At 42.0% G+C, this 25,115-nt stretch overlaps 2 protein-coding genes across 3 annotated transcripts; both read left to right on the top strand.

Annotated features, from left to right (window-relative positions):
- Positions 1–5,194: 5,194 nt before the first annotated feature.
- On the top strand, positions 5,195–9,657 carry acta1a (actin alpha 1, skeletal muscle a). Of its 2 annotated transcripts, XM_041983162.1 has the most exons (7): positions 5,195–5,451; positions 6,621–6,760; positions 6,841–7,165; positions 7,496–7,657; positions 7,758–7,949; positions 8,026–8,207; positions 9,151–9,655. In XM_041983162.1, the coding sequence occupies exons 2-7, from the start codon at positions 6,632–6,634 to the stop codon at positions 9,292–9,294; spliced, it is 1,134 nt and encodes a 377-aa protein (XP_041839096.1). In that variant the 5' UTR covers positions 5,195–5,451; positions 6,621–6,631; the 3' UTR covers positions 9,295–9,655. The 2 variants fall into 2 exon arrangements, with proteins under 2 accessions (XP_041839096.1, XP_041839098.1); XM_041983164.1 differs by lacking the exon at positions 5,195–5,451 and having other exon boundaries at positions 6,624–6,760; positions 9,151–9,657.
- Positions 9,658–11,152: 1,495 nt separating this feature from the next.
- On the top strand, positions 11,153–21,792 carry ccsapa (centriole, cilia and spindle-associated protein a). Its single transcript, XM_041981844.1, has 4 exons — positions 11,153–11,267; positions 14,354–14,751; positions 18,607–18,926; positions 19,438–21,792. Exons 2-4 carry the CDS (start codon positions 14,382–14,384, stop codon positions 19,615–19,617), a joined length of 870 nt encoding a protein of 289 aa, XP_041837778.1. The 5' UTR covers positions 11,153–11,267; positions 14,354–14,381; the 3' UTR covers positions 19,618–21,792.
- Positions 21,793–25,115: the final 3,323 nt, after the last annotated feature.

The raw sequence follows: 25,115 nt of genomic DNA on the forward strand, positions 1-25,115 counted from the left end.
AATAAAGTAAATATCAGCTCTGAAACGGGAACCTGGAACATTTCTGAAGCTGCTCAGCATTGGTCAGGACTCTTCCTGTTGGGTGATGAAGAGCAGATGTTGGTTATAAATAGATCTGAGCTGCAGTCGGACAGGAATCCTCTTCTGTGATCCAGTTTTACTGCTGCAGCAGCTGCAGATGGTTCTCAGGGTCCAGCTCATTTAAAACAGTGGATCAAGGCGGGATTAGAGACGTCAGCTGGAGACAAACCACAGATTCTTTTAAAACTCGTGTTAACATCACAGAGAAGAAGAAATGGATTTGTGGAAATTAACAGTTAGAAAAACAAAATGAGGACAACTTGCAATGATCATAAATGTAGAACAAGAGAAAATGATCTGGACCTGTTTTTACATGACAGCAGCATTTCATGGATCATGTTTGTATATCACATTAGAGATTTGATTTCTGCCAACATTTTACAGGCAGATGAAAGTTTCCATTGCTCTCACAAGAAAGCATCGTTGCGTATTTAACCCTTTAAAGGGCTATCCAAAAAAAAGATGAAACTGATTTTTTTTTTTATCTGAAGTCTTTATTTGGCTCATTAACAAAATATTCCTTTTTTTTTATTAAGAATCATTTTTGCAATGTACTGTTTATTACTGTGTAATGTCAAAATTATTGTAGTTCAAAAAGTGTCCACCAGGGGTCAGAAGACAATCGGATCGTGTTCAACAGGGTTTTGAGGAAAGTTTTTACCATAAAGTGATGCTAAAGGTCTCAGAAACTGTATGTTTCGAATATACATATGGCATTAACAGGTTAAAAAAAAAAACATAAATCAGTGCCATTGGTCACCTATTGTGTAATATTTGTATCTGTAGCATAATTAAAAAACCTTTGGAGTTCTTGGTTCAGATCAGAGGTCCTGCAGTTAAAATTGGGAAACCAGATTCCACCTCTAAAACTGAAGACAGCAGAACTGAACATAAAACTCACAAGTTCCTGTTAAACGTTGCCTCTTTATTTCCCAACCATTTAATAAAAAAAAACCACGAGAAATAGACGAACAAGCTGACATTTCTCGAGGATGAGAGAGTGCAGTTGGAACAATATTTAGGCTCCATTTATCATTTACATGTGCTTTATATATCTCACCTATAAGATCTATACAATCACAAATATTTCACTAAAACATGTAATCACAGGTATCTGGAAGTGTGATCAGAGTAGCTTTTCAAGATCTAAAAGTTATTTTAAATGTACATCCGGTACATTTCCACATGTGAGTAGTAGGGTTAGTTCCTGACCACCTGAACTGACTCATAATGCAAACCGAAGCACCTTCCTTGTGTCCGGTGAGCGAGGTCTTGTAATATCACAAAACAGACAACTTTATATTATTTTTATAAATGACCTCATACTAACTGAAACATATTAGACTTCTGTAGATGGATATCAGGAACTTCTTCACTTGAAGCAGAGACAGGGAAGCAGCAGACCGCGGTGAAATCAGCTGTAGGTTGGATATTCAACATTTGCAATGGAGCGACCAGCGTCTCGTTTAGGGACATCAACAAATGAAATGGAAATTCTCATAAAGGACATAAAATAATATTTTCATACTAAAGAAAATCAGACTTCTGACGTAAACGGAGAGAAATAAAGATTTTTTCGTTTTGGTTTGTTTTTTTCATACAGGGTGCCGAATCTTTCGAATTGCTTCACATTTAAGTTGAGATTTTATTCATTTCTTAGGAGAAAAAAGTGAGCCTGCCACTTCAAACCACAGCTGAATTGAAGCAGATGACCATCCAAACAAGGCACAACCCTCCCTGACTTTCTTAAAACTGAGTCACATCACAGTCAAAGATTGACCACTTTGTGGAACTGAAAAATGGACAGTACGCTTTAATGCTCAAAACACCCCTGGTCTAACCACAGAGCCTCCACTCCAGATAAGCCTGTCCAGCCTCTGTGTCTCTTTTTTTGGAGCGTACACCCCGACATAGAACAATGAGCTGGTAATATTTGACTGGTAAAACACAGGAGCTCAGAGCTGCTCTCCCCTTTCTGTAAGGCATTTTTTACAGCACATTTCATACATGCAACTAAAGACATGAGAACAAATGATGCGAAGCAACAGAGAGCCTGAATATCCAGTTTAAACTGGTTCTTTACTAAGCTGGCTGATATGTGTAGACACAGGGGTTCATCCTTTGAGTTAGGAGCCGTTTTTATGCTTTAATGATTTATGGATCAAAGTTCCTCTGAAAACGGTCAGGTACCACGACTGGAGTGAAACTGGTGTGGTACAAAGACCGGACTGGAATTAGTCCGGTACTGGACTGGAAGGGGAAAAACTCTGAAAGGCCTTCAGAAAGCTGGGGAACTATTGATTAAGACCACTTAGAAGATTACACAGGCGTTGTAACAACAAAAAAACAAATAAGGCAAGATTAATGTGCAGTTACATGTTTAAATGACACATTTATTGTGCTGCTTATGTTTGTTTGTCTTCTTTCCGTTTAGTCTCATGACCACAGCGATGCATCTTCAGGTTGTCATCCATTTAAAGCACAGCTGCTTTGAATCCATCGGTTAACAGTTGGATTTACACTGCTGAGCCTCAGTTTTTGTCCCTCTGAAGTGTTTTGTGTTGTCCTGCAGCTGTCCGGTGTAGCAGAGGTCCTGCCTCTTGTGGTAAAAACTGGAGCATGAATATTACTGAGCTGCTCGGCTACTTTGCAGATATTCCTGTTTGAGCTTCCATCTGAGAAGCACAAACCTGAATAAAGTGTGTGTCTGGGCCCTTTGCTGGCAGTGTTTAGTACTTACACTTCATCTGGCAGCATTTCAGTGCTTCTGTTTTAGCTCCCACTTTGTTGGGATCACTACTGGTTGTAGAATTTCATCTCAACATCTCTCTGCATTGAGATGGCCTCCACCGATGACAAGGCTTGTTTTTTCAGAGGGCGATGCCGCCCCACACCATCACACTGCCTCCACCAGAAGATGTTATCCAGTAACTCCACACTTCTCCACACTTCGACCCTACCATCCATCTGACTGATGTAGCAGGATCCAAGATCACAGGAACTGGTAATCAGACACCTGACTGTCATCACCTGGAGTACCAGAAGATCAAAACACAAGTCAACAGCATAATCAGCTGTTTAACAGAAAAGATTTAGCAGGTTTTTCATGTGTGCAACCCACATACTCTGCAGCTCATCCCACACATGAATTTCCTTACAAATGTGGCTCCATTTAAAAACAAAATGAACACTTTTCATCATTTTAAGACTTTTACCTAAAGGCATTGTTACAACGAAGAAATAATCCACCAAACACTGGTTTACTAACTTTTTTGTGCTAAGTTGAAATAAACTTTGATTTATTTATTATTATTATTTCATTGTCTTGTCTTTTTTATTCAATGTTTTATTGTTTTTATTTATTTTATGTTCAACACTTTGTTCTGTGGCTGCTGTCATAAAGTGAATTATAAATAAAGTTGGCTTGGCTTGACTAGGTAGATTTGTTCTGCAGTAAACAGGAGAGGGCATCATTTGTACAAAAACATACGCAAAAAACATCAAACCAGAAACAAAGACACAGAAGGACAATAAAAAGTGTACAAAGACAAATAGTGGAAGGAATTAAATTTGATTTATATAGCACCTTTCACAGATAAAAACCACGACGTGCTTCAAAATAGGAATATTATAAATAATCCAAGCTTCAAAGTCCTCCTCTAAAGCTTCGATATAAAGAAGCTATTGTGGGACTGCTTTACATCCTGCATCACCTCGACTCCACAGGGACGTCCGAGGATCCTGTTTGTGGACTTCAGCTTGGCGCTCAACATACTTGAAATCCTCCACCGGAAACTCACCAGCTCACAGTGCCCACCTCCACCTACCAGTTTTCTATCTAACAGAAGGCAGCAGACGAGGCTGGGGAGCATCACATCTAGCACTCAGTCTATCAGAACTGCCACCTTCCAGAGCTGTGTCCTCTCCCCACTGCTCTTCTCCTCCTACACCAATGACTGCACCTCTGGGGACTCTTCTCTGAAACTCCTAAAGTATGGGGACAACACCACCGTGATCAGTCTAATCAGGGACTGGGACGAGTCCGCAGACAGATGGGAGGTGGAACAGTTGATCCACTGGTGTAGGCAGAACCATCTGGAGCTGAAGACTGTGGAGATGACAGTGGACTGACACTTGCCCTGCACACCATCCTTAACAACACAGTGTCTACTTCGGACACTTTCAGGGTTCTAGGAACCACAGTTTCTCGGGATCTGAAGTGGACTCCTCACATAGACTGTAAGGAAAAAGGCCCACCGTTGTGATAGCTCAGGAAATTTAACCTGCCACAGGAGCTGCTGATCACCATTTACACCACCATCATCCAGTCTGTGCTCTGCACTTCCATCTCTGTCTGGTCTTGATCAGCTACCAAACTGGACAATCAGGTCTGCAGAGAAGATAACTGGGCTCAGCCTACCTTCCATCCAGGACTTGTACCTGACCAAGGTCAGGAAATGGGCAGATGACATCTCTGCAGACCCCTCACACCTGCGCGCAAACTTTTTAAACTCCTATCCCTCAGGACATAACCTGATGAACAATAACCCACGCACGCTTGCTCATAACTGCACATGCCTGCACTACCTTAACCTGTAAATACTATGTTAATGTTATGTTTACATCTATGCTGCTTTCATTTTCTATTTTTTATTTCATGTGCTTTAATTTTAAATTATTCTTTTTGTGCTGAAAGTGCAATGAGAGCAAAATTCGACAGAGTCAAATTCCTTGTTTGTGGGTACAGACTTGGCGAAATAAATTATTCTAATTATTCTAATTGCTTTAAGTATGTAGGCCATTTTACTGCCCACGGGGCTTATACTAAAATCACCATTTTTGTTTAAACTTAGAGTCTGGTTACTTTGCAACTCAGCTTTTAACTTTTGAACGTCACTTTATGCTCATTTCACTCGTGTCTCTAGTCACCCGTGGGTTCTTTTTGTCCGTGAAAGAAAATTTATTTTATTTTATTTAAGTATGAATTGTCTGTGTGGCCGAAGCACTCCACGTGCCATGGTAACGGTTAATGCGTCGCTCCGGCCCTCGTGGTCCCTCGCCATACACGGGCTCGTGCGCTCCATGGTTGCGTCGCGCGGGTATCCTCTCCATATAAGTCCAGGCTGGCGCGCGAGCCTCCGTGTGCATGCATGCGGCGACTCTTGCACGCGACCAAATATGGATGAAGGGCCAGTTGAATTCCTGTCGAATACTCGGACATTCCTAACGGCTGTCTGGAGAGACAGAGAGCTGGTGGTATGGAGGAGAGGGTGTGTATATAAGGACCCCGGTGGTCCCTGTATGTCACCCCCACACTGAGCTGGAACCAGCAGCGGTTATCCCTGAACTTATAGCCGGAGACAAGCAGAGGTAAGCGGCTTGGAGGAGCGGCGTGTTGGGTTGGATATATTGTTGTAATTGAAGTTGGTGGTTTCTGACTTGTCGGGATAAGTGAGCGGAGCAGATGGAGAATAATCCGGGCTAAGTGGTTAACTAATGGGAGCTGTCAGAGAACCGCAGTCTGATATAGTTCAACTTCACCGGGTAGAAAAAACGGCGTTTGACGCCAACCGCGTATGACGTGACAAGCGGCGGGAAACTTCCAGCCGTGGAGCCAGGGTGCTGCATTCATACACTGTCGGAAATTCTGCAATTACAACATACCGACCAAAGAAATCCCAATTGTGTGTAATTGAGAAACGATGCTTAGTCGTATTTTTAAACAGCTAATAGCAGCCAGTAAGTAAATTAATTTTTAAATTCTAAACAGTAACAAAAAAAAAAAAAAAAAAAAATGGCATTGCTTTAGTTCAGACATTAATCGTCCCACACGTTTTTTTTTGCGGAAACTTTAATTAATCAAAAAGGTTCTGGCAGTCAGCCTAAAGTTAAATATGTTCAGACATAATGACATTTCGGTTTTAAGTTTCAAGCAAATAGTCTTGACCCTCCACCGGAGCACTTTGATTGAAAGTGTTCAGTAAAAGCTCAAGTGGCAGAGTTTATACGGAACATGAGAATGCATCACTGCACTAAATGATGTTTAATGGTGTTTGTTTGCTGCTTAATGACTTCATGTCGTCCAAGAATAAGTAAACCACACTCAGCCGAAAACTCCACTCTGGATTACTGACGTAGTCCAGACACTGCAGGGCTGTGAGGAGTTGTTTTACACGCCCGGGGAAAAATAGCAGAGTATACAGTCTGTTTTATTATAAGTAATAACAGCTTATTGATGCCCATGTGATGAATGGAAGTGTAGTTTAATAGTCCGAACACTTAAAGATTACATTTAAAGTCTTGATAGAAATAGTTTTAGAGCTAATAAGAATAACTGATTAACAGAAAATAATTACTGAGAGATAATCCCACCATATTAAAGATCCAGTTTTATCATTAATAAAATTGACAGCAGCCAAACTAAACCACAGTGGTAGTTTTTTAAAGGTATGAATCTGTAGTTTTTGTGGATTTGTCCTCCAATGTGACATTTTATTGAATCTTTCTGAAACCTTACGTTCTTCAACTTTCTTCCTCAGAACCTGCAAGCATGTGTGACGATGATGAGACCACCGCCCTTGTGTGTGACAACGGCTCTGGTTTGGTGAAGGCTGGCTTTGCTGGAGACGATGCCCCCCGAGCTGTGTTCCCCTCCATTGTCGGCCGCCCCCGTCACCAGGTAAGAAGCGCCGTAGCATCACAGAGAGAAACTAATCATTTCTTTCACATTTCAACCTGTTATCAATCCTCCTCCCTCAGGGTGTGATGGTCGGTATGGGTCAGAAAGACTCCTACGTGGGTGACGAGGCTCAGAGCAAGAGGGGCATTCTGACCCTGAAGTACCCCATCGAACATGGAATCATCACTAACTGGGACGACATGGAGAAGATCTGGCACCACACCTTCTACAACGAGCTGCGCGTGGCGCCAGAGGAGCACCCCACCCTCCTGACAGAGGCCCCCCTCAACCCCAAAGCCAACAGAGAGAAGATGACCCAGATCATGTTTGAAACCTTCAATGTCCCCGCCATGTACGTGGCCATCCAGGCTGTGCTGTCCCTCTACGCCTCTGGCCGTACCACGGGTGAGTCCACGCTGCCAATTTTCATATTTAGCAGATTTTTGCCTTCTCCAGATTCATTTCTATGTTTTCAGAAACTCGTTTTGGTCAGTAACAAGTCAGATATAATGATAAACTCATTTTTAAAAAGTTACAATAAACAACGGAAGCAGCTAAAATCTAGAAATATTCTGCACAGAATCATTTGAATCTGAGAAACGCTCCTCCACCCTGAGAACTCGATCATTCAAAGTGACAAATAACTTTTATGATAAGATATGAGTTGGTTGTTAGTTAAGCTCTGTCATGTGACCTCGCCTTTAAAACGTGGCTGTGATGTGTCTCTGCTCGCAGGTATTGTTCTGGACTCTGGCGACGGCGTGACCCACAACGTGCCCATCTATGAGGGCTACGCTCTGCCTCACGCCATCATGCGTCTGGACCTGGCAGGTCGTGACCTGACCGACTACCTGATGAAGATCCTGACTGAGCGTGGCTACTCCTTCGTCACAACAGGTAAACAGACACCAACAACCAGGAAATGGAGATAATGATGGCTGCTTAATTTGAGCAGGTTTTGATACACAGAACCTGATCCTGTTTCTTCCTTTTCCAGCTGAGCGTGAGATTGTGCGCGACATCAAGGAGAAGCTCTGTTATGTTGCTCTGGACTTTGAGAATGAGATGGCCACTGCTGCTTCTTCCTCCTCCCTGGAGAAGAGCTACGAGCTGCCTGACGGTCAAGTCATCACCATTGGCAACGAGCGTTTTCGTTGTCCTGAGACCCTGTTTCAGCCCTCCTTCATCGGTGTGTAGAATGAGCTGAGTCACATTTTTACAGGTAATGTTTCCACTAAGAGACATTAATCTGAGCCTCTCTGCAGGTATGGAGTCTGCTGGGATCCATGAAACAGCCTACAACAGCATCATGAAGTGTGACATTGACATCCGTAAGGACCTGTACGCCAACAACGTGCTGTCTGGGGGAACCACCATGTACCCGGGTATCGCTGACCGCATGCAGAAGGAGATTACAGCTCTGGCTCCCAGCACCATGAAGATCAAGGTAAAAGATTTTCACTACAGATATGTTAGATGTGTTTGTTCATACAAGTTCAAGATAGTGAGCGCAAACTTCCAGGTTTTCCTCCCCTAAATAAATCTACTAAGATAGTTCCCACAAAGACCAGATGACAAACATGATACTTTATTAACCCTTAAAACCAGCCAGCTAGATCTCCGGCGTCCCGGAGCACTATTTCTTATATTGTCACCAGTGTCTCAGGAACAGTAGTATGTAACTCTGTGGGGTAAATTGTGATGGATAGTTTACCCTTTAGGTGATCTACAGAGGTTTTCCTGGCATTTATATCCTCTCGAGGAGGTTTACAATCCAGCTACAAGATGTAGTGTTTATACAGAGACTCTGTACCAGTGGTTTCCAGCCTACTTTCTCTGAGGACCCCCTTCATTCAAATGCTAGAGAGCCATGGACCCCTTGCCCCGCTCTGTGCTGAAACCATGCTGGTTTGATGCTTTCAAAAGAGTTGGTTTAGTGAGGATAGCAGGTAAATAGTAGCAGGAATAACTGGAAATGAGGAAAAAGTGAAAACATGGAAATAGTTTCTGTTGTGTGTTTGTTTCAATGTCAATATTTTTTCTCCTGGGAGAACGATGAGATGAGAAAAGGCTTGGTCACTGTTGATCTGTGTGTTATTTCTACAAAGTTCTGTTAGTAATAAATTCTGCTTTCTTCTTCTGGTCGGCCTTTATGCTGCTACATCTTTTCATACATTCATTTTACATCATTTTATCCTCATAATCTGACAGCTCAAGGTGTCCTGAATAAATAAAAAAGTCACTGTCATTAAAACAAGTGGACCAAAAAAACAAAAAATGGCTTGGGAATTTTAAGGGTTAATCCAAGAGGGTAAATTGTATTGTTGTGGCATGCGATCCTATAAAGTGCTATGATGCAGAAAAACATGACTTATCCTCCTTCTGTGCAGATCATCGCTCCACCTGAGCGTAAATACTCCGTCTGGATTGGTGGCTCCATCCTGGCCTCCCTCTCCACCTTCCAGCAGATGTGGATCAGCAAGCAGGAGTACGATGAAGCCGGTCCCAGCATCGTCCATCGCAAATGCTTCTAGAAACGGTTCCTCCACAAACCGCTGGATCTGCAGCAGTAAGACATGATCCCAGAACTCTGACCCAACATCATCTCAGAGCGAGATGTTTGTTTTCCACCAGCAGGGATCACGTGATGCTTCACCTGTACAGAACTTATTTATTCCTTCTTGTATAAATGTGATGTTTTGAGTGTGAATGAAGTTCAACGTGTGTGTATGTGAGTGTTTTAAAGGTACGACACTCCAGCTCTGACCAGCTCAATGAATAGAAAAAAGACCAAAAATGAATCATCATATCAAATAAAAGCCATGTAAAATAATCCACCTCTGTTGTGTTTTACTTTTATTTCTGAATGTAAAGACTTTTAAATAAATTTGATATGTTCAGTCAGCACTGGTCCCATGACCTAGCCCAGATCATGGCTGCATGCTGACGCCATCATGGCTTGCAACATTTAACACATCACACAACAAAACTGATTTCATATCTTTTTTTAAGTTTAAAATTGTTTTTCTTCCTGCATCAGCATTTGTGTGTGAATTCCAGTGCAGTTTGTCCACATGTGAAATTAGCCACTAATGATGCATTTAGGTCATTTTTACACCTCTACATTGATTAGTGCTGTTAACCATCACTCTGTAGAGTTTCAGTGAAGTAAAACATAATTAAATAAGCAATCACCCCATTAAGAATCCATAAGGATGCGTAACTGGTTTCACCCCGAGCACACAAGTAAAACCAAACATAAACTCCTAAGCTTCAAGATACACAGAGCTCAGGCTCAAGTGCTGAAATGAATTCAAAAGCAGCTGTGGTCCAGACTAAACAAACTGTCTGTAATAAATATACTAAGTATGTTTACTACAAGTGTTCTTTTATTTTTAATATTTTCTCTTCAGCAGTGTCAGCCAGTAACAAAGACTGAAGGTCAAACTACAGCTATTTGAAATTATTTTCACAGTGAACACAAAGAACTTTGGAGGAAAACTGTATATCAAATGATAAAGCTATTTGTGCCTGGTTTTATCACGTTTGTTTTCATATTTATTATAAACTCTGAATGAGAGACATAGCTTTTTTGTTGTTTTTTGATCACATTGTATGAGTAGTCTTTCCTGGATCGCCCCTTTAAGTAAATAATCAATCACGAGTTAAACTCTGTTCTCAGGTCTTCGGTCACTTCTTTTCACTGCACAGATGGACTGGAACACACATGCGCCGTGTGGTCCCAGCAGCTTAATGGAAAATGATATTTCGGTCTTCATTACTAATTTTGTACTCCTGATCTGTCAAGGAAACGATAAACGCCCTACCAAACTTATACCGGAAGTACAAGGATTTTCTTTCAAAATAAGTTCTGGTCAGCCCAATTTGTGTTAAGGTGTAAATAATTTGTGTTCTATCTATCTATCTATCTATCTATCTATCTATCTATCTATCTATCTATCTATCTATCTATCTATCTATCTAAAAAATCTGTTTAAAGTTTTATTTAAGTTCTAATTTAAATCACATCCGCTATAGTGAGCTTCTAAGTTAGCTAAATTAGAAATTCATCTAGAACCCAAAGTTGCTGCTTAGTTAATTATACAGTAGAGAAAGCTGGATTAAAATTAATCTGTTTTTTAAAATAGCTTGAATTAAAATAGCTGAATTAGCTTCTTTGATTAGCATTAGCTCTTACCTCTGCAGCCTGGTCTGTGATCCACCCTAACAATATGTATGGTGGCACCTTTCAACTGTAAACACTGAGCTGTAAACATTTTTAAATTTAAGTGGCACGTGGCAAAGTTTGCCACAGGGTACAAGATTATGTTTTCTAACAGGTTTATTTTGTAACTGAAAGTCGGAAGTCGGAAAAATGTTGCTAACTTGGTTTGTAGATCAGCTCTCGGTGTTTGCTGTCACTCAGCGGGATGATGCTCGCTGTCTGACCGCCGACCTGCACGGACGGACTGGGTTTAAAGACTGGGACGTGTGGAACGAGATCCTGGTGAGTCAACATAATATTTAAGTTACATATTCACAGCCCGGAAGGCTCAGTGTTTACACCTTGTTTACAACGCATTATGGGGCAGGTGAAGAGGAAGCGGCTACAGACACGGCTGTAGCCATTTTCACTGTTAGTCATTTCAGTCTTCAGGTTTATACCTTTTATTGCTTCGTGGGGGTTGTAGTTGTTGTTTTCTACAGTGCGCATGAAGAGCTGCATTAGTTTTTCTGCTGTTGACAAGCTGAAGTGGTCTGCTTGAGATAAACTGAGGTCTGACTGAGGGAAATAAAACCTTCACATTCAGATGCAGCCACTGTATATATGTAAGTGTGTATGTGTGTGTGTTTCCGTCACATTAAAACCAGCCAAAGAAATTGGTTGTCAGTATGGTATTGTCTTTGGATCAGATGTAGGCCTGCTCAGAGAAATTAATTATTCATCAACATGTTCACCAGAGGTTGCATGTATTTAAATAGTGATATAAAACAAAAAGACGGAGATGTGTGCGTGTGTGTGGGAGGGTGGGTGGGTGGAAGGACTGCTGACTGACATAGAGACGGTGTTACTGGTTGTGTTGCATGAGTTATAGTTGTGGTACAGGCAGTAGTAAAGCTGTAATAAGCTCCAATCCTCTCCTGAGGTAATCTGTTGTGAGGTGGGCGGGGCTTACAGGTAGCCCAGGTGCTGCTGTATGAACTCAGCCATAATAACTGGACTGGAATTGGACTTGTCCACCAGCATAAATGTCCTGCATGAATATGGTCATCTCCATCTACGCATCAGGCAGAGGTTCTTAAGAACACTGTAAGGGACTGTGCGGTGCTTCTGTAGTTTCTGCTAGAGCTCTGAGAGGGACTGGTCTGTCCGTGACTCTCTGAGGAGAGGAAGATGTTGGTAAAACTGAAATCCATTATGCACAACACATCTCATCCCTTGCATGACACTGTTGAGGTCCTCAGCAGCTCCTTCACCGTAGACAGCTGCACCCAGAACAAACTGACATTTTAAAATAAAGAATTATTCAGATGGGACTGAATCCTTTTCTTTACACTGACGACTGCCGATGAACCAAATCAACATATTATAAAGCAGGGATCACCAACTCCAGATCTTTTGGGACAGTGTCTTGCAGGTTGTAGATGTTTCCCTGCTGATTCAAATAAAAAGGTATTCCAACTACTTGCTGTCAAGTTCTGCGCAAGCCTCTTGATGGCCCATTGATTTGCGTCAGGTGTGTTGCAGCAGGGAAACATCTAAAAGCTGCAGGACAGTGGCCCGAGTTGTCTGGTGATCCCTGCTATAAAGTATTCAGATGATAAGACAACCCTGACCTGCACCAACTAGACGTGAATGAAGCAGTTTAATGGTAAACGCTGCTAAAACTGAAGAACTTGTATTTGGATCTCCATCTGACTGTTGATATGTTTCTACAGTTAGATGAAGAAATCAAACCTGTACTGTTTTATAAATACCTATTAACCATTTATTATCCTGAAAAGACCACATTAAAAGATCTGTTCACAGCAGAAAAATCTTATCTGCTCCAACAAATGAAAATCTGTTCCAATATTATACATCAACTATTTCACATCTACAGACATCCTTTCATTACAAATGGAATATAGAATCCAGCCCATTTCATGTATTTAACTCCTACCATCTGGTTGAAGATGCAGGTTTTTTTGTTTGTTTGTTTGTTTTTTGTTGTTTGTTTGTTTGTTTTTTTAAAACCTTTATTTAACCAGATATAAACCCATTTCACCCTTTCACAAGGGTGACCTGGCCTAGAGGTCAGCAGCACACTCCGTCAGAGCAGTTACATAGAAGTGATGGTATTACATAAAACATACAAGTTTGGAGGTGCAGTGGTGTTTTGAAATGCAGACACTGTGACACAACAACAAACAATTTAAGATTTAAAACACAGGCACTGTTTAGTGGTCTCACGCTGTCCATCCCTCAGGATAGATCGGAAGGCTCCAAGTGGAATCAGCTCAGAGTTTAAAGAGAGGTTAAAGTAGACTGAAAAACTCTTTTATAAACCAGCCAATGCTGAAACTAAAAAGGGACTTTAGGGAAACTTTAATCACCACATTTTGCTCATCTGATACTGTGTGTGAAAGATAAGTGTGTGCTGTAGATGATGTGTATTTTATACTGTGTAGTTCCGTTATATTGTGTGCATGTGAGTTTAATGTCTGAGGTTTTTGGTGTTAATGATGTGTGCAACTTTTACACGTTGCATTTTTTGTGCAAACATTTCCAAAGGGATGCAAAACTAATTTCAGACGTTTCTGACAATAAAGTTGTATCATATATCACATATATCATATCATATCATATCATATCATATCATATCATATCATATCATATCATATCATATCATATTAAATCATATCATATCATATCATATTAAATCATATCATATCATATCATATTAAATCATATCATATCATATTAGAAGTTATGAGACTATTACCACTAACTTGCAGGCCACATTTTAAATCCATATCTGATTCAAAGCTCTTCGTGTGGTGGGCTGAAAACAAGAAAGCAGTAACCACAGAGTAACTGTTTTACATCTGCTGAAGAACAGAGGGATCAAGCCTTTCAATTGGTCATCGGACCCCTGGAGAAATGTGAGACTTTCCAGTGGATGTGATGCAGCTGCTCCTGTTGGGCTCTGAGTGTCTGAAGCAACACAAAACCAGTTTAGAAAGTCCTCCAAGATGATCAGATCACAGATGCTAGTCTGTTTTTTATGGAATTTATTTAAGAAATAATTAAAGCTTATTTGGAACATTTGAGTGCTTCAATAAAAAAGATGGAGCTCATCCCACCTGAGCTCCAACCAGGCTTCCTGTTTGTCATAAACCTGCAGCAGATGGATTTGTTTTACTTATTATGCCAAAAGCTTTTTGATTTTAATTGTGGGATTTTTTTTTTTCATAGAATTTGTGTCTAACTTTCATTTGTATCACAGAGGTTAAGAAGAAGAATATTTTAACTTGCTTTAACCTACTAATGACCAACTTCAGTAAAAAAATGCTTAAAAATGTCTTTTTTTTTTCATTTAATTTTAACAGTGCTTGGGACAAGACACGAGGAATCACCATGGTAACCAAGAAAGTCAGGACAGAATATATGAAGAAGTTCAGGGATCCAAAATGGGAGACATTTTCTAAATGCTACGAGGACTCTCTGAAGTACCGTCTGACCCGGCGAGTGATGGAGCATTCCCACAAGCCCTGGTTCTGGGAGGGCTGGGACAGCTGCTCTGACTCCAGCGGCTGGTCCACACCGAGACTGACCCGGAACAAAGTGGCTCCTCTTTCTCTGCCGCCGCCCACATCCTCGGATGTCAAGCAGAAGCTGCTGGAGCTGAAGACTAGTCCTGAGCCAGAGCCGCCTTCTGAGGACAGCGACATCAAGGTGGGGACAGGAGGGGCTCCAGATGGAGATGCTGCACCACCCACAGGTGAAGGTGAGGAAAGAACAGATCTACCTGCCCGACAACCTGATACTTAGAAAACAGGTTAATGTTGTGGTTCCTCCGAAGTCGAGCTATTTATGAAGCATAGATGAAGAAGGTTTTTTTTTTCAGCTTGTCATATTAATAGATTGATGCTGTTTTCTATTTAGACCTGGACATGATGATGAAGCCACTTCCTGTCAGACTTTCCACCAATCAGAGAGCTTAGATTGACAGTAATGTCCAATCAGGAGCAGCCAAAGATCAACCAGTGAGCAGAAAGTTCTATGTGTGTGTGAAAAGAAGAAAAATAATGCTCCTCTATGGCTGGAATAAAGCCAAGAAGACGTTTCTGATGCACGGTGGCGCCACAAAGCAGCTGAGCTGGATTTGGTTTAGTGAGGATAGCAGGTAAATAGTAGCAGGAAGAACTGGAGTTCAGAAAAAAAAAAAAAAAAACAGGCAGACCAAAAATAGAAAAAAACGGCTTGGAGTTTTAAGGGTTAATTATTGTAAATAGACCATAATTGTTTTAGGAATAAAATAAGAAAGAATATTAATTTAGTCAGTGACTCCCCAGACGAGCTGGGGAATGTGGGAGAGGAAGTATGGGCTTCCCTACCCAGGCTGCTGTCCCCGCGACCCCACCACGGATAAGCGGTAGAGGATGGATCACTTTAGATTATCAGATGTTTGTATCACCTCTTCTGACATTAGTTTAAGTGTTTGGGCGTTTCTAGCCCATTTTTGTGAGTGCTGAAGCACCCCTAACTTGAATCCCAGCACCCCTAAAATTTGAGTTTTTTTTTTTTTTTAATGTGTTTTTTTTTTTTTTTTTTTTTTTTTTTTTTTTTTTTTTACCCTGTCCTGTCCAGCATCCTAACATACAGAACGGTGGTCTGTGTGCCATATTTTGCTTGACAGATTTGCTCTTCCAAGGGAGACATGTTATATACATGGCTGCCCTTGATATTTTTATTATTTTTATTGTAATCTCATTTTCTTTAGTCTTTATATGTCAGTGCTGAACCTGACAGGGAGATAGAGGAAGAGAGAAAAAAAAGGGGGAGAAAAGGACAGGATTAAAATGTGGAAATAACAGTTGTCTATGCTGCCCAGAACATATCACAAAAAAAACAAAAAAAAAAACAATATAAACTACCACAGTACTACATGATACCAAAAGAAAAATAGGATGATGATGATATGAAAAATTACAATAGTCATCAAACGTACCTGCAGATAAACGTACCAACACACAAACATCAGCTACATCTAGTGAGAGGCGGATGGAGAGACGAGCACGTTTGTGAGCATGCACGTGTTAACATGCATGTGTGGCCATGCAACAAGGAGGAAATGTGTACCCGCAAGGGGGCAGCGATCACGCCGCACCCTGAAGCATCAGCGGGGGACGGGGGGAGCCCGAGGCCCAGGGAGTCTAGGGCCTGGTGGGCCCCAGACCCGACCCTCTCCACATACACACACCCACACAACCACATACATTCTCCCTGAGGTCTCACCAGCCTCCCGATGCTGCACCGAGGGCAGCCCCCAGGGCAAACGGCGCCCAGTAGCACCCGCACAGGACTCCAGGCAGGCACCGAACCTCCACCCCCCGCAGTACCGAGTGCATCCCGGACACGAGGGCTTAGGAAGACCCCCGCCCCCCTGCCCCCCAGCCTGAGTTGTGTGTGCATGAGTATGGGCTATTTATAATGCAAATAAAAACTGGAAGGAGCCATGAGATGGTGGTGGGTCCCACTGATGCCAGGCAACAGGACCCCCTCAGGACTCCCTCAGTGTGTGTGAGTGTGTGTTATGTGTGTAGTGCAGTACTGTTAAATGTGGTAGTGTCTAAAGTGTAAATAAAATCGGGGGGAGAGAGGTCACAAAGAGAGGGGATGGAGGAAGGGCCACCTCTGTGGCTCCTGTCCGCCCACCCACAGCCCATGTGCCCATCCCCCCGAGGCCCTAAATGTATATTGATGTCTAAGTTGTGATTAAATTCTAGTGGGGCAGGCAGTCGCAGGGGTCTACCGGGGGATCCTGCAATGGGGACCCCTCAGCCAAACCCACCGCCTCCACCCTCCCCACAGTGCCCTATGTGTAGTGTGTATGATGTGGGGTGGCGGGGGAGGACAGGGGCTCGGGGAGGGGCACAACTGGGAGAGAGATCTCTGTCCCAGGCAGCCAACTCCTCAGCTGGCTGCTGTAGGCGCCCCCGGCCCCCCAAGACCACCCGAGGGAAGAGGGGGAAAGGCCCAGCCCAGCCAAGAGCCCAACGCATTAGTGCCCCGGACGCCCACCCACCCCCGGCAGCCCACGCCACCACACCAGGGGACCAGAGAGCCCCAGGTTGCACACACATATCCTGGTCGGGTCCAAGGCACAGCGCCCCCATCCACCCCGAAGGAGCCCCCGGCAGGAGGGGAGAGAGCGAGAAGGAGAGCAGACTCCACCCCCATGAGCCCTAATCCCCCCCACTGCCCACCAGGACCCCCGCCGTCCCCCCTTCCCCCTACCCCTCCCTTAGTCCCAACGGACACATTGTGATCCCAAGGGTACCTGCCCGGCATTGGATCAGCCTGACCCCGATGGCATGCCCAGGGCGACCAAGCCCCCCCGAGCTGGAGGGAGGTAGCCCCCAGTGAGCACCAGCCCCCAGGCCCCCAAGGCCCCCGGATCCAGTCAGACACACCGTCCCCTACCTAATGCCCCCCCCCCTGTCTTTCGGCTTCTGTAAAGTTTTTAAACTGATCCGGGGTGGTTTATTTTTCCAGAGAAATCGGGAGATGTGTGATTCTAGCGATTTAAACCAGGTGGAGGGGGGTTTCATAGGAATGATAGAAAACAAATAGTTGATTTTCGGTAGAACCATCATTTTTATGGTGGCAACTCTCCCCATGAGTGAAATGGGTAGAGATTTCCAGCGAGCAAGATCATCTTCTATAGTCTTAAGAAGGTGAGTGTGATTAAGTTTTGTTAGTTCTGAGAGCCTGGAGGGAATATTTACACCCAGGTATCTAATGTTACCTGATTTTAAGGTGATGCTGGGTAGATTTTGAAAGCTACAGTTGATGGGTAGAACTGTACTCTTAGACCAGTTAACGGAGTAGTCCGACAGTGATGAGAATTTATTAATTTATTAATTAGTGAGATTTTTTTTTTTTTTGTTTGTTTTTTGTTACGAACTAGATATGTGTAAAAACCCAACTATGCTTGGTTGGAACATAATATTTTAACAAGAAAAATACCCCTCCGCCTCAAAAATGATTTGATCCCTCCTGCCTTTCTCCACCTCGGGCTCGATGCGCTGCTTCCTGAGTGGCTGATATGCTGTAATGGTGTAAGTATCTGGCTTAAACCAGGATATGTGGTAGACTGTATATAAAAGATGGACGGAGCCTCTGTGATGTCACCCATAGGTTTCTGAAGAGCAAAGTGAAGCTCATTGGGCGTTCCCACCGTCACCACCTTGGCAGCGTCACGCCTGCCATCACCCCCGGAAAATACGAAAATGGGCAAAGAGGCGGCGCTGAGAGGGGGGCTTTTATGATTTGGGTTTTTCCTGTTCAGTGAATTTTTCTGGCGTCCCAGCTGCCAGAATTTATCAGTTTTGTTATTTTTCTATGGTGAGGGGTTGTGTTTTTTTATTTATTTTATTTTTTTAGTGTTGGGTTTTAACTTGTATTTATGGATATTTTGGCAAACTGAGAAACAAGAAGAAAAGGTGTCAGCGATAAATTTACCACATGGCTCATCAGTGATGCTGGCGTTTAAGGATGAAAATATTAAATGAAATTAAAATAAATTTATAGAAACTAAATGAAATTTACTTTCCCTTCTGCCTCTTGTCTGTATCAGCCGTAGAAAACCCTGTGAACGAAGCCAGCGGTGGTTCGGTGCAGGCGACTCTGAACACAAACGGCCCTTCAGTCGAAACGACGACAGACAACGGACCAGCTGACTCCACCTCCTCTGATGGAGAGTCCTTGAACCCGGCGCCACAACAACGTCACCGGCGTCGCACCCCTCGCTCTGAGCCTGGACACCGGGACAGTTCCCATGACGACAAACCAGCTGTAGTCAGGAAGCCAGCCAGGGCTAAGAGTCAACCACCAGTCAGCACCAAAGAGAACCGGAGACCGTCCAGCCGGCTGGACTGGACCGAGAGGCCGATAGAGGTGCGTTTGTCTCAGTGGAAACACAAAATAGATTATTTTTATTAATTTTCAGTACAACCTTCATTTATGTTCTGGTTTTTAACCCCGTGATACATTTGTCACAAATTTTCTACAAGCCGCTGCTGACCCTTTTTTATTTAGTTTACTTTTATATAATTAATTTATTTTCATTTTATTATTCATGTATTTATTTATTTTTATATTTTTTATATTAATTTATTATGTTTTTTATTTTATTTTTAGTCTTTTTTGTGTGTTTTTTTCACCTATTTTATTTATTTTGTTTTTATATAATTGTAAATAAATGTAGGTGTTAAGGGGTTAAGAATATTTATAAACTACAGAATATTTCCAGCCTGATCCTTTAATGTTATTTAAACTGAATTAACTCCATGAGACGGTTCAGGATGTGAATCCATCCGCGCAACATCCACAGGACACCAGAGAAACCAAACACTCTGCAAGCATTAATAATCAACCAGCTGTGAGCCTTTCTCTGGTTTCTCTTCAGAGCCACTCATTCAACGCCGGCCTTCAGACCCGGCGGGAGTCAGGGAAGTGTAGCTCCAACCCGGACCGTCGGCGGGCTCGGTCAGCTGACCTGGAGAAGATGAAGCGGTCGCAGCTGACTGTGGTGGACGACCGCTGGATGACGGAGTACATGCGCTGCTTCTCTGCCCGGCTCAGGTAGAGACGGGATCCACGCCGACCTGAGAACATGTTTCCTTAGCAAGAAGCAAAAATCAGGAGGTGACGACTGTTCATCCAAGTAACAATGCAGACTGGAACGTATGTGAAAATAAGAAGTGGGCAGAGCTGCTGGAACAGAACTAGGAAAAAGGTTTTTATGGGCTTTAGTACCTAATCTAAGCAGATTTTATTCCCCTAAACTGGAATTGGGTTGGATTTATGAGCCTCAGTGAAATATCAGATTTGCTTTTTTCAACTTTGTGACCAACAATTTACTGCAGGTGAGACTTTCCTGCTGAGAACAGAGATTTCAATCACAAGTTTGATCACAATACGACACATCGATCCAGTGATCCGAGATGTTTGGATGTTTAGATGTTTGCTAATATCACAAATTCTGCTACAGTACGATTTCTGTTTGACTGGATTCAGGATCCATCAATCATCATGTGATAATATCACAGCTGATTTAACACAAACACGTTCATTCATATCAAATTACAAAAGTAAAGAAAAATCAACTAAAATATCCAAACCTGTTATCTGAACCATATTCTGGATGTTGAGCTTTAAAATGTTCACATAATAGTAAAGACAACAGGCAAAAAATGTCTGTTTGTAGACATTAAAGGTGCAGTGTGTAATAAAATCAAGGTTCAAGTTTGAAGTTTGAAATCAGCCCCTCCATCGTGAGACTAGTCCCTCCGTCATGAGATCAGTCCCTCCATCATGAGACCAGTCCCTCCATCATGAAATCAGTCCCTCCATCATGAGACCAGTCCCTCCATCATGAAATCAGTCCCTCCATCATGAGACCAGTCCCTCCATCATGAGATCAGTCCCTCCATCATGAGACCAGTCCCTCCATCATGAGATCAGTCCCTCCGTCATGAGACCAGTCCCTCCATCATGAGATCAGTCCCCCCGTCATGAGATCAGTCCCCCCGTCATGAGATCAGTCCCTCCATTATCCACAACAGCATTAAAGATGGCGTGGGCAAGGGCGTGAATTGGCTGAACATTCATTTATGGTTGCGATTATAAATCCCTGGAGGGACTGATGAGATGGACTTTCTGTTTGTGTTGTTGCCCCTGAGTTAACCGATCAGTCTAGCAGTGATTTAACGTATATAAGTGATCTGTTAATGATAACACTGTATGAACAGTGTGAATCATCAGCTGGATCTCATGCTTCTCTGTACAACTTCAGCTGTTCATCAGCAGGGAAAGCAGCTGCAGAAATCCAGCGTACCAACAGCAGAACAGGGAGTTTGTTACCCTGTAGAAGCTGAAATATGGTCAACCAGTCAATGAAACTGCAGCAGTTAGAAAGACGGAGCACAGAAAGTGGGATTTACCTGTTTAAGGAAGCTCCGAGCTCCTTTCATCAGCATCATAGGAGCTGGATGTAGCTCTTTTCATGGTTACCAGATTCTTTTATTTCACTGGAGCCAACCCTTCAGATTATTCTGATTAATATTTAGTCCTGTGTATCCCTGCCCACTTCTTTACTTTGCAATGCCGTGATATGTGTTCATACAGAATGAATCGCTGCAGTTGAGGATTTAACACTCTTGAGTTAAAGCAGATAAATATGTGTCAGGTAGACCTGAATGAGTCCCATAAAACCCGGCAGGTACAGGTATGATTGTCTGTTTTTATCCCGACTGTGCTGATTCATTATGTGGGTCGGCTTTAAAGTTTGGGTTCAGACCAGTTGCAGATGTGATGTACAAACTGTTTCTCTGGTCCAGTGGAAACAGTTTGCAGCTGGAATTACAGTCAATCTTTCTAAGCTTTTCTATACATTTAAAAACAAATAACCTCCGTGTCACTTTCTGAATGTAATTTTTATTTGTCAGCATGAAAGAAAACACTACTGTGATTTAGTTCAGTTGTTTTCAGTCAGCTTTATGTTTTCAGTTCTCTCTCAAAGGCAGCTGAGTGTTTACAACTCTAAGGCAGCAGAAAGGACCAAACTGAAATATTTTTGATATCTGAGTATTTTAGATTAGAAGAGACTGCTGCAGAGTGGTTTATGGAAACATATTTTATCAAATGAGATGAGTTTTAACTAAAAATAATGTAATGACTTAAGCTTTGCTGGCTTTATCATAAATCAACCTCACTTCACTGAAATCAGGTAACGTCTGAAGGAGTTTAGAGTTCAGTTAGTCTTAAACAGCTATTTCTCCTTTAATGCTTCATGGGGAGAAGGGAAGGTTGTTTTTTGGGTTGCTGTTTGCAACTTTACCACTAGATGTCACTAAGTCCTACACCGTTTCTTTTATTTAAAGTTTTGGCTTAGACGAAGTTGTAATGAAAAGTGTATGTTGTTAAAATTCAGGGTTTTCTCCAGCATCTTACAAGAGCATAAATCATCTCATCACCGAATCGTTTAAAGATGGAAAATCTTGGAGACATTTTTCTGACATCTCGGTGAAATGACTGTGACATGATTTGGAGGCTACAGAACCAAAGCTAACCTTTTAACACATTACCCCGAAATCTCTTAACCATTGTTTGCTGTATTTGTTTGTTTTTTAGTGAAAAAATGCATCTAGGTCTTGGGTTACTCATGTTTCTATCAGAATTTCTACAGAGTTCTTCCAGGACATTTCTCCCGTCCAGAGCCGCCAGTCATCCCACACCTGCATGTGTCTGTTTGTGTTTACCCACAATGCCATGCTCTGAACCCACAATGCACTTTGCTTTGTAGTCCGCGTCCTGTATTTGGTACATTTTAAGCAAACTGAGTCTGCTTCTCCGAATCGGAGTTTGTTTGCGCATTAACAATTCTCTAAATGAAGTGGACTTTCGCAGCAAACGGACTAGGATTCAGGCTGCCCTTAATCCCAGTCAGCATCAGACATGATGTTTCCAGCCTCAGTTGTCAGATTATGAGGCTAAAATGATGTAAAATGAATGTATGAATAGATTTAGCAGCATAAAGGTCGACCAGAAGAAGAAAGCAGAATTTATTACTAACAGAACTTTGTAGAAATAACACACAGATCAACAGTGACCAAACCTTTTCTCATCTCATCGTTCTCTCAAGTCTTGGCTTTCAGGAGAAAAAATATTGTTATTGAAACAAACACACAACAGAAACTATTTCCATGTTTCCACTTTTTCCTCATTTCCAGTTATTCCTGCTACTATTTACCTGCTATCCTCACTAAACCAACTCCAGCTCAGCTGCTTTGTGGCGCCACCGTGCATCAGAAACGTCTTCTTGGCTTTATTCCAGCCATAGAGGAGCATTATTTTTCTTCTTTTCACACACACATAGAACTTTCTGCTCACTGGTTGATCTTTGGCTGCTCCTGATTGGACGTTACCGTCAATCTAAGCTCTCTGATTGGTGGAAAGTCTGACAGGAAGTGGCTTCATCATCATGTCCAGGTCTAAATAGAGGTCTCTTAGCAACATGGTAGTGATGGTGATGTTTTTATGGTGAAATGTGATAAATAATGCTATTATCATGGATCATGGTGGATTTACCAGATAGAGTCTCTGAATAAAACTACATTTAGTGGCTGGATAGTAAACCTCCTGGACGGGATAGAAATGCCTGGAAAACCTCCGTAGATCACCTGAAGGGTAGCTATCCATCACATTTACCCCACAGAGCTACACACCACCGTTCCTGTTGGCTATATAAGTGAAAGCACTCAAGGGATCTAGTGGAGTTTTAAGGGTTAAGTATTAAATGAGAACATGAGCTCTAAAGGTTACAGATGACTAGAGATCTGAAAGAAGGAGGGGCCTGTGAGAGGACCAGGGTCACATGTCAGTCCCGCCCCTAAATAAAAGAAGTTTCTGTGTCTTTGACCGAAACATGTCACAGATGTTTCACTACGACCTCAGAAACCAAGTCGACTGGTGGAAACGAGCAGATAGATTGTCTTTGTTTAAAATCAGCCTCCAAAGCCTGAGAGGTTTGTGAGATACTTGACAAAAAAAAACAAGTAAAGAAGATAAATCTGATTATATGGTTAAAAACCGGAGTTACATGTTTAATCAGACCTGATCTGATGTTTGGCTGAAAATAAAAATGTACATCAGTAACTAAAAGAGATTAATTTCGGGATCTCTTCATAAAATATCATCCCAGGTTCCCAAAACCCAACTCAGAGGTATGAAATGTACGTTTTGTTCTACGGATTCAGTTGACTAAACTGTAAAACCAAACAAAAACAACCCTCTTATTTTTAACATCATCATTAAAAAACAGAAATGAACAGTTTTCTTTGGCCAGAAAAATGATTGTTCTGTGTTTGTGGTGAAAATTTTGTTGTGATGAATGAATTCTGGAGGTGCATTCACATTCCTACATTGCTACATTGCTAAGAATCAAGGAACATTTCTGGAAATTCCCGGCATGTCTGGGGAATGTCGGACCTGGATCAGTGTTGCTGCTGGAAACCCTGAATCAGTTTTCTCTTGTTGACGGCTGATGTAAAAATGAACTGGTCGTATCGTGAACTTGACGTTTAGATTTTAAATGTTTGGGGATGTGATGAAACGTGAAACGTGCAGCTGTTTGGTGTCGTAGTAAAGAAAAGCTGAAGGTTACGTCACCGTGTTGACTTTGTGTTTTCCTGATTGTTGATGTAACTAAAGATTGTAAATTTGTGATGTCATCGTCACACTACGAGGGCTAACATCCATCATGATCCACATCTTCTTTTAAAACTTGCTGCTGAATGTTTAATCTTTATTTCACCTTCTTTCTTCTCTCTGCTGCGAGACGAGAAACGTCCTGACGTTTCTACTGCCTCCGGTCTGAAACAGCAAACACAGTTTACTGCAGAAACAGGAATGTTTCTCAACCAAAAATTACTAAGAAATTCACTTTCTCACCTCTGAAAATTCTTAATTACCATTTATTTTTTAAAAAAAGTATTTTCTATGAAACAGCTTTTTAACTTTTAGTGGTTTCTCATAAAGTTTTCTGTTGGAAAAAGCATGAAAATGAGGGTAAATATACTTTGTCACATATTTCTGGTCAGAGTTTGTGCTCATTTTTAACTGGAGAAAAGATGTTGAATTTATTTTAATAGCGAGGATGAATTAGAGCAGATTTTACAGAAGAAACACGATGAGGGCCACAGATTAATTTTATTTATCAAAAATATCTATTTGATTAAATTTGGACAAAATAATCACAAGAAAAATTAAGATAAGAAGAAAGTAGTCAGATATGGACTTTTTACAGTTATGTTCAGGCTCTGAGATGGACTGATAACCTGTCTGGTTTCCAGACCCTCAGCTGTGGATAAATGGATGTTTTATATTTGCAGAAAAAGAAATTTCCCTTGAAAATGATGTACCTTCCAGCTCGGTGTGCTGTCTCAGATCGGCTGATCTAAAACATCCGGCTTGTTCAGAGGACGCCAGCTGTGAGCTATCAGATTCTTCCCTGTTTGGGTTGTTTTTGTCGACACTCAGCCGTCGTCTGTCGGCATCAACACATTCAGGTCTCACACACAAAAA

This window comes from Melanotaenia boesemani, chromosome 4 (assembly GCF_017639745.1).
Source record: "Melanotaenia boesemani isolate fMelBoe1 chromosome 4, fMelBoe1.pri, whole genome shotgun sequence".
NCBI classification, from domain to species: domain Eukaryota; kingdom Metazoa; phylum Chordata; class Actinopteri; order Atheriniformes; family Melanotaeniidae; genus Melanotaenia; species Melanotaenia boesemani.